Source organism: Pollicipes pollicipes, unplaced genomic scaffold (genome assembly GCF_011947565.3).
Source record: "Pollicipes pollicipes isolate AB1234 unplaced genomic scaffold, Ppol_2.1 Scaffold_7262;HRSCAF=8765_pilon_pilon_pilon, whole genome shotgun sequence".
Classification (NCBI taxonomy): domain Eukaryota; kingdom Metazoa; phylum Arthropoda; class Thecostraca; order Pollicipedomorpha; family Pollicipedidae; genus Pollicipes; species Pollicipes pollicipes.
Window position 1 is genome coordinate 19,105,932 of NW_023597055.1, and position 9,524 is coordinate 19,115,455.

Consider the following 9,524-nt stretch of genomic DNA (forward strand, 5'->3'; position numbering starts at 1 on the left):
CACACAAAACCACACACACACACACACACACACACACAACACACACACACACACACACACAGGTATATACATACACGCAGACGTTCGCATACATGCATACACACACGCACATACATGCACGCGCACGCGCACGCACACGCACAGGCGCAGGCGCGCGCACACACACACACACACACACGCACGCACGCACGCACGCACGCACACACACACACGCACACGCACACGCACACACACACACACACACACACACACACACACACACACACACACACACACACACACACACACACACACACACACACACACACACACACACACACACGCACGCCGAGGTAGGTCAGGTTGGCACATAGCCAACTCTGTAAACACGGCTGGCGGCGCCGATAACGGCGGTCATGTGACGCATTGGAACGTGACTTGGTCAGGTGCAGAACACTTACCGATCAGCTTGATAAGGTCCTGAATGTAGTCCTTCTGACAAATCAGTGAGTGGAAATTCCTCCCGCAGTTTTTCACGCATGTCTCCAAAACCTGGTTAGACAGAAATAAAGCATGCAGTGACATTTCAACAAGAAGGATAAAATATGAAACCTTCATAAATTTACAGTGCGCCATCTTTACAAATATTCATCGATAAGATCTGACCAAAAATCGCATGACATTTCGCCCATTTGGCAACTTGGCATGACCCTCTTAAGGCAAATTACTCCGACACGTTCTCGACAGAGGTTGGTTCCATTTCTTATCCGATTTCAGATATCGCAAGGTTCGGGAAGGGCTTAAGTACAATCATTGTTTCCGGTTTCAGCAATTGGCCAAATGACTCGCCCACCAGCAACAGATACTCGGTGTTTTGTAGCGATCACGCCCAACGAGGACTGTTTCCAATTCCGCCAAGAAGCATCCTTTCATCAGTACGATAGCGTCACACTCGAACATCAGGACCCCAGACCCAAAATAAAATGAATCTTTGCCACAAAACGCTTCAGTGAAAACCTTCTGCAAGCGCCCGGCCACGGCAAGGACACCACGAGACGCCATCGCTCTGCAAGGCGAGCCCAGCGCCGCCCTGTGCGGGGGCGTAGCCGGCGCGAGTGGGCCCGCGGCCGGCGCAGGCCGCGCCTGACCGCCACTCACGGTCAGCGTGTACATGACGGCGGCGTAGTTCTTGCCGGAGAAGTGGTGCAGCCGCTTCTTGATGGCGCGGGCCGCGTCGCGCGCCGCCTCGTCCGACGCGTTGACTAGGTCGCAGATCTCCATGTTGCGACTCCAGTCTTCGGAGGCAAGCGACGGGTCGGTCGCCTCCTCTGCGCGACACGGCGACCCCGTCGGGGCGTCAGGGGGCGGGGGTGGGACGGGGCGAAGCTGCAGGACGCGGCCAAGGGCTGGAGACAGGCGCCCATGGGCGGTGCCCGCACGGGAGCGTTCAGAACAGGTGGCAAGAGAAATGCTGCAGGCCAGGCTTACCGATTTTGTGTCCCACTGCGGTGGTCATGGGGTTTCCAGCAAACAGGTTTGCCATAGCCCCAGCCATGCTTGCAAGTGGCTTTGGTTTTGTATGAAATCTACCAACTGCAAGGTCTTTGCTTCTGGAACTCTGTGCAGTGTCTGTAACACAGGAGAAAAATTAATCATAAATTGTAACTAAAATTACTCTTACTTCAACCTCTAAGGCCTACTCATCAATTGCCATACATAGAGTCAAGTAAAGTCAAGTCAAGAAACTGAGCCTGGTTCAACCAAATGCTTCAGCCAGACTCAGTTTCCAGCTTTGACAGCCTTAGTTCACTCCAAGTCATGACTTATCATTGATGTGTGCTGCAAGATTTTTGGCTGCCCATTGCTTGCTTGGGCAAAATTGGGAGACTGATGGTGTGGATGCACAGTATTTTATCCAGAACAATTGCTGTTTTTAATTTTCCTGATAACACCGCGCAAAGTACTGGAAGGGGCACAAGTAGTAGTGCTGTATGTTTGGGAAACCAGAGGCATGGGTGTGATACCTTGTGGTGTTGCCCTTCTTGCCAGAGGGGGCCCAGTCAATGTCATATAACCTGAACCCCTAATTGATTAAGCAGTCCTAATAAGTATGCAAAGTACTGCAAGACTGCTTTGTTTTGGCTTCCACATTTACAGCCATGAAATAGGCTGGCTGTTTGAAAATGCCAGCAGATTGCATGATAGGAGTGCTAAGACACACCCAGCTCCTGTGGCTGTGCCATCACCACACATATCTCATAGAAATTTCCCTTGGATAAGCTTCTGTGTTCTATACCATGAACAATATTCACAGCTACACATTCCTAGCTAAACTCACAGTAAGCCAATCACTTTATAGCTATCAGCATGTATGTGTTGCTTGCTAAACTCACAGTATACTAACTACTTTTTGTGGTTTAAAGGGATGATTAAGAGGAAGTGTTAGTATCACATATGGAAATGGATAACTGTTTGCCAGACCATCATCATCACATGGTCCTTGGGTATAAACACTTATGTACCAGACAAGGACAATAATCTGAATAATTATTCTAGGTATGGGACTATTTGTACAGTTCTTCACATAATAGGATGGCAAACCTATTTTTATAAGCATGTAACAGTATGGGTACATCACCAATGATTTTTGTATCTACCTTACATGAGTCGCACACCCATTTCTGTAAATATCTAACAGTAGGGATGCATTACCACTGTTACTCTCATCTACCACACAGGACTGTGTCTACCACATTCTAGTGAAAAGCTTTCTATTTACATATAAAACCTTTAGTAATTCCCCTCCAACCTTTGTCACCCCTGTTGTTGTCTGATGACTTGCTATATCAGTTGATGAAACTCCCAGTGACAGATCTGAATTCACATCACAGAAAGCAAACTTGTAAAGCTTATCTCTGATGATGCATCAGCAGCTATCATCCAGGTTGAAATATGGGCAGGCATATCATGGCACCCCAACTCAATTGCACAAATAAACAAGTGTCAGTCATAGCCATGGTCATGGCACGCTGCTGACCCATTGCCCATGTCCTTAGGCAAAACACCGCCTGTCGCATTAGGTTAGAATTGGTTTGCTTGGGCAGTGACGACCTTGTTTTCTCAATGGCTTATCGGTAGCACAGACTGCCCAGACCATGATCCCTGTCATCCGTGTAAACACTCAAGCCACTTCTCCTTCAAAGGATTTAATAAAGTAGTATCTGAACTTAAAATACCACTGCTTTCCCGACTAGAGACTGGTAGAAACCAATAACTGGCAGAACGCCCCCCACTTTGCACATTACCCCCAACTCTGATTCACAGTCCGCTGCTTCCTGACAGCTTGTGACAGCCACACACCACCCAGAACCAGACGCACTGACCAAGGTCATTCACGAACGACGCAGCAGAGACAAAATAGGCGGCAAATTAGGACTACGCCACTAAAACATTTGTAGTAGCGAGCCCGGCGTTCGACTTGGAGGCCGTTGGCTGGCCTGAATGCTGAAGACATCACTTACGGTAGTATTCTACGCCTTTTATTGGTCATTTTTGTAATTTTTGTGTGAGGACTGGGTTGTTCCAAGAGCCAGTTTGCGTGCGAGTTATGGGTGTCAACACAGAAGAGCAGATACTTTTATTCTTGAGTGTGGCTGCCAAGCATGCTTGAATTTTAAGCATATTTTGTAAGGTTCCAGCTAGGTTCCTTAAGGTTACATCTCTCTTATGAAAAGCAACAGGACTCTTTTGGTCCTGCACCTTTAGTTAAATTACTTTCCAAACTGATTTTACCTTGGGTAATATCAATGCAGGCCCCATTCCAATTGAATGGTCTGTATCAGCTAAACCTGGTAAGTAGATCATGCAATATTTGCTGAGTGTGACATCTGTATCTGTGGTAGCTCACACTGTTGGGATGTTTCTTAATGCAGAACAAACAGGAAGAGTTGGTTTCTGCCCAGTGTTGTGCTGTCTGACCACAAAAGGAGGAGTTGAAATGTGATTCAAATGTATATTGCAATCAATTAATATAATTTATAGCTTCTGGATCACATAGCTTACATGTTTCATACTTGTGTAACTGTTGGATTAATTGGAGAGTCTTCATGTGTAGTTTCTTTTTGTGAGATGTGTAACTCAAACACAGATGGCTAGCTTAACACTTGTGTAAACCTTCACACATCAGGTACACTTGTACACACCTTTCTGAGTGGCACGTAAGTGCACCCAGTGTAGGTGCACCTATAGTTGTGCTTGTTCTGTAACAGAAAAAGAGGGAATGAGATAGGTCCCAAGCCATGCCTGTTGCACACCAATGCTGGGATCATCTACCTCAGGAGATGTTCCAGCAGCCACCTCTGAAGCTGCTCCAGAACTACCTGATTATAGAAATGTAGGGAAGCATATGGTTTTCAGGTGTACTTTGTGCAACAAGTGTGATAATCACCACCTTGACCAATGGCTATGGTGGAAGTTTTACAAAACCTGATGTGAAGACCAAAACAAGTGTAATATGTTTTTGTCATGTGACATGTGTTGTGTATTTATGAACAGGCACCCTGATTTGATGATGTGCTTCATTCACAGCCTGTTGAAGGCTGCCGACCACAGAGAAGTAGTTACTTCATCAGCCAGAATGCATCCTAGAGCACAGGGTCAGATGGACCCTTTGCAGAGCTTAAGAAGAATGGACTTTCCATATTGTGTTCATGAGGCACTCAAGAAACTGGGTGAGGACCTTTACTAGGTTTTAGAAACCCACTGATTCCTTGTTCTGTGATTATTGTGTAGATCATAACTTGTGTCATTCAGGAGATCATTGCTCAAAGATCATGTGTTTAAAAAGTTTCATTGGTTGTGAGATGACCTATGATCAGTTACTCAGTGTGTTCAGCCATAAATATTTTTACCAATATACTGACATTTTGAACTCCACTGGTTTTGAAGTGTGGCAGTTAGCCTTTCAAACAAGAATGGCACATGGTATTAACTCAACCATCCTCTGGGTATCTCATAGCACAAGAACATTGAACTGCCATATCTCCCAAACAAAACTCCCCATGCCCCAGCTACTGGCGTGAGCCTTGCTGAGGCGGTGATCGGCAGGACACTGACCACCACGCCGGCCTGTTCCAGACTCTATGGTTCGTCAGGAGCCGTCGCGGGTGAAGCCGACCCTGCCATTCGTGCAGTCTCTCGTCAATGAGTTTATCATCTTTGACAGCAGTGGCTCCAGCAAACACCGACGGGTGAGATATGGGGCGCTGAGATGATAGGACCAGATCATAGTGTAATTGTTTGGTTTTCCTGGCTGCATCTGGCTGTTAAACACATAACTATCCGGGCATTTTGCTAGCGAAATTTGGCGTGCATGGAAACTTAAAGAACTGTCCATTTCATCATGCTACAGTCCATGTATCCTTACAGTTTTGTCATATAGGTGAGATACAGTTTTAAGAGATCATCACATACTTACACCACCATGTTCAGCAGCTGGTCAACCTGTGTTGATGCATTGAGGGCGCTGCACATGTACCTTTTTAACACTGTGCTCATATTGATTGTTCAGATCGCATGTCACGTAGAAAGTATCGGTGCTCGGGTACACATTCTCTACCAGACCCGTGGCTATGCCTCTTTTGGACGCGTGTGCAGCGAGCTCTCTGCTTCAGACGCTGAACAGCATTCAGAGTCTTCAGCTGCTGGAAGTGCTCAGCGACTACTTCAGCGTCCACAGCTCCGACGCGACGCGGGCGACGGTGAGGACTGGCGAGCGCGCTGCTGCCGCCGTCTCACGCGTGGAATTGACGCCGTCATGCAGATTCGCCTTCGTCGTGTGATGTCAGTTGCGTGGTTTGTGCCGCTTCGTCAGTGCCGACTCTCGAAATGCATCGACAGCAAATTTCTCCGGATTTCGGTCGGAACGAATGAAAACAGGTGTGGAATGGGACTGGACCAGAGTTCTGTAGAGCGCGCCATTAAAATCACCGTCGTGTTTTCCGCGGGAGGCGCGATAGTACTGCTGGAGTAAACTGATTCGAAGAGAGGCATAACAGGTGTGTAAAAGTATTCCACCCTCTCTGAGGCTGTGTAAACTTGGTTGTTTAGATGTCACACCCACGGTTCTTTCGAAAGATTCACCTAATGTCGGGAACGTAGCAGGTGCTCTAGGCCCGATGCCATGAGGCAGCAAGATTTTTTACCTGCACCGGAAGTGGTCACGAGAACCACTGTCGGGAGGTGTTCTTATTGCGGGATGTTTACCTGGGGGCTGGTGGGATGCAGAACACATGTGGTGCAAAAACGCTTAGTTAAAAGAAAAATTGCCATGGAAAGCGATTCCAAATTTAAGCCGCTCAAAACATTTGAAGTAAGTGTCGTGGCCATGTCCCGAAAAAAGTGTTGGAAGCAGAGCTCAGTGACGCTTCGTTGAAGTCGGTTTCCGAGACTGGTATCGCATGTCATTTTATTTTCTTCGTCTCAAATCTAGCATCCCGTATTTTGTCAGTCATGCTGTGTTGGCTTAATGGTTCTGTCCGATCTTTGCACGCCCTGTCCGGTTTACGAGGCTCCATTCGGCTCCGGCCTAGCACACCGGTTACCGTCTACCTTCCGTCCGATCCGTACCGTACCGATACCGTCCGATCGTTACCGTCTGCCGTGTCCGATGGCTACCGTCTGCCGTGTCCGGTGGTGCCTGTCTGCCTCGTCTGATGGTTACTTTCTTCCTCGTCCGATGGTTACCGTCTGCCTTGTCCGATGGTTCCCTTCTGCCTTGTCCGGTCCAGCTTGATCTGCCCGGTCCCATCCTGGCGCGTTTGCCCCAGGGTTCAGGTTCCATCCACCTGTTCCGTCTGCTCGTCATGTGCCCCATCCATTCTTTAGCTGCTCTGCCATGGTTTATCTTTCTCTGTCCTGTCCCTGCCCGTTCCCTCCGTTCTTCTCCTATTGTGTCTGGTCCCCTCTGCCTCGCCTGTCCTGTCCGTTGCCTCTTCCGCCTCCTCCCCCTGTCCGCTGCTCCGCGTGTCCTGTCCGCTGCCCCTTCCACTGCCCCCTCCCTCGTCCGCTGCTCAACCTGTCCTGTCTGTTACCCTCCCCCCGTCCACCTGTCTGCGTGCCTCAGCCGTGTGACCCCTGCGCGCCCTCCGTGTCTACGCCAGGCGTTCCAGCTGCTGTTCCAGCCGGCCGGCGGCGGCCAGGAGGCGGCGTCCGGCCGCCGGGTGACGCTGCTCACGCGCCTCGCCTCGCTGGCCGTCTCCACGCGCTGTCGGCCCGTGCTCACCTGTCTCGGCGCCTGGGTCATGGTGAGAGGACTGGAAGAGTCGATAGAGGAGGACAGCGTACATGCATACATACATACATACATATGTACATAAACACATTCACTGCCAGTCAACTATGTCGTTTATGTACGCCCATGCGTCTGCGGTATGCGTTTATGAATATACTGTCAAATTTTGGAAAGTATATTTATTAACGACCTCTCTCCAGCCTTACATGCAGTGCCGGTCAGCTATGTTGCTTATATGCGTCCGGGCGTCTGTCGTATGCGTGTGTGCGTGAGCTGTGCGTTGTGCCGACCGGCAGCAGCTGGGCTGCACGTCGGCGGCGGCGCTGCGCCTGACCGAGTCGCTGGTGGAGGACCACCTGCTGGAGGAGCCGGCGGCCGACGGCGGCTCGGCGGCGGACGAGCTGCCGCAGCTGGCGCCGCAGCTGACCGCCTGCCTGCTGACGGCCGTGACGCACCTGCACCGGGACCTGCGCTCGCGGCCCCCGCCGGCGGCGCTCCTCAGACAGGTACACTGACGGGGTTGTGGAGGTCTGCACGGGGACCTGCGCTCGCGGCCCCCGCCGGCGGCGCTCCTCAGACAGGTACACTGACGGGGTGTGGAGGTCTGCACGGGGACCTGTGCTCGCGGCCTCCGCCGGCGGCGCTCCTCCGACAGGTACACTGACGGGGTGTGGAGGTCTGCACCGGGCCTGCGCTCGTGGCCCCCGCCGGCGGCGCTCCTCAGACAGGTACACTGACGGGGTGTGGAGGTCTGCACGGGGACCTGCTCTCGCGGCCTCCGCCGGCGGCGCTCCTCCGACAGGTACACTGACGGGGTGTGGAGGTCTGCACGGGGACCTGCGCTCGCGGCCTCCGCCGGCGGCGCTCCTCAGACAGGTACACAGACGGGGTGTGGAGGCCTGCACCGGGCCTGCGCTCGTGGCCCCCGCCGGCGGCGCTCCTCAGACAGGTACACTGACGGGGTGTGGAGGTCTGCACGGGGACCTGCGCTCGTGGCCCCCGCCGGCGGCGCTCCTCAGACAGGTACACTGACGGGGTGTGGAGGTCTGCACGGGGACCTGTGCTCGTTGCCCCCGCCGGCGGCGCTCCTCAGACAGGTACGGCCCGCGCCGGCGGCGCTGCTCGGACAGTTACACAGACGTGGGTGTGGAGGTCTGCGCGGGGACCTGTGCTCGCGGCCTCCGCCGGCGGCGCTCCTCAGACAGGTACACAGACGGGGTGTGGAGGTCTGCACGGGGACCTGCGCTCGCGGCCTCCGCCGGCGGCGCTCCTCAGACAGGTACACTGACGGGGTGTGGAGGTCTGCACGGGGACCTGTGCTCGCGGCCTCCGCCGGCGGCGCTCCTCAGACAGGTACACTGACGGGGGTGTGGAGGTCTGCACGGGGACCTGCTCTCGTGGCCCCTGCCGGCGGTACTCCTCAGACAGGTACGGCCCGCGCCGGCGGCGCTCCTCCGACAGGTACATAGACGGGGGTGTGGAGGTCTGCACGGGGACCTGTGCTCGTGGCCTCCGCCGGCGGCGCTCCTCCGACAGGTACACAGACGGGGGTGTGGAGGTCTGCACGGGGACCTGTGCTCGCGGCCTCCGCCGGCGGCGCTCCTCCGACAGGTACACTGACGGGGGTGTGGAGGTCTGCACGGGGACCTGCTCTCGCGGCCTCCGCCGGCGGCGCTCCTCAGACAGGTACACTGACGGGGGTGTGGAGGTCTGCACGGGGACCTGCGCTCGTGGCCCCCGCCGGCGGTACTCCTCAGACAGGTATACAGACTCGGGCGGGCCCTCAGACGGACTGTTGGTTTACCCGTCCCGAGCGGTGACACAGATGTGTACGCGGCGGCGGCACAGATGGGCGCGACGGGCCTCGCCGACCGCCATCTGTGCACAGGCCTCACTGCCAGGGGTACAGCCCTGCCCGCGCCGCCCGCCGCCGACGGCCGCTCTGTCCGTGGCCGGCAGGTGCTGCGCTGGCTCGAGGCGGCGCCGACGCTGCCGCTGGTGCCGCTGGCCGGCGCCGGACCCGTGCCGCTGCCGAGCTCGGCGCCGCCGCCGGCCGCCGCCTGCCCCGTGGCCGGCCTGTGGGCCTGGACCGTGCTGGCGGCGGCGCTGCACGCCGAGACGCCGCCCATGGCGCGCCTCCACCTGCTGCTCATGTCCTGCCTGCTGGTGAGAGGGGAGGGGAGGGGCGCTGTGCTGACGCTGCCCTGACATCACAGATCCTGGCATCCGGGCAGGATGGGTGATGTCTGGGCTG

General features: G+C 54.0%; 1 protein-coding gene across 1 annotated transcript; it reads right to left on the minus strand.

Moving 5' to 3' along the window:
* Positions 1-440: 440 nt before the first annotated feature.
* Positions 441-3,358, minus strand: LOC119114237 (TOM1-like protein 2; the record flags this gene model as incomplete). The annotated part of the gene is given in 4 exon segments (XM_037238436.1): positions 441-531; positions 1,138-1,307; positions 1,468-1,608; positions 3,285-3,358. Coding segments are annotated over 3 exon segments (328 nt in total), but the record flags the coding sequence as incomplete, so codon positions are not given.
* Positions 3,359-9,524: the final 6,166 nt, after the last annotated feature.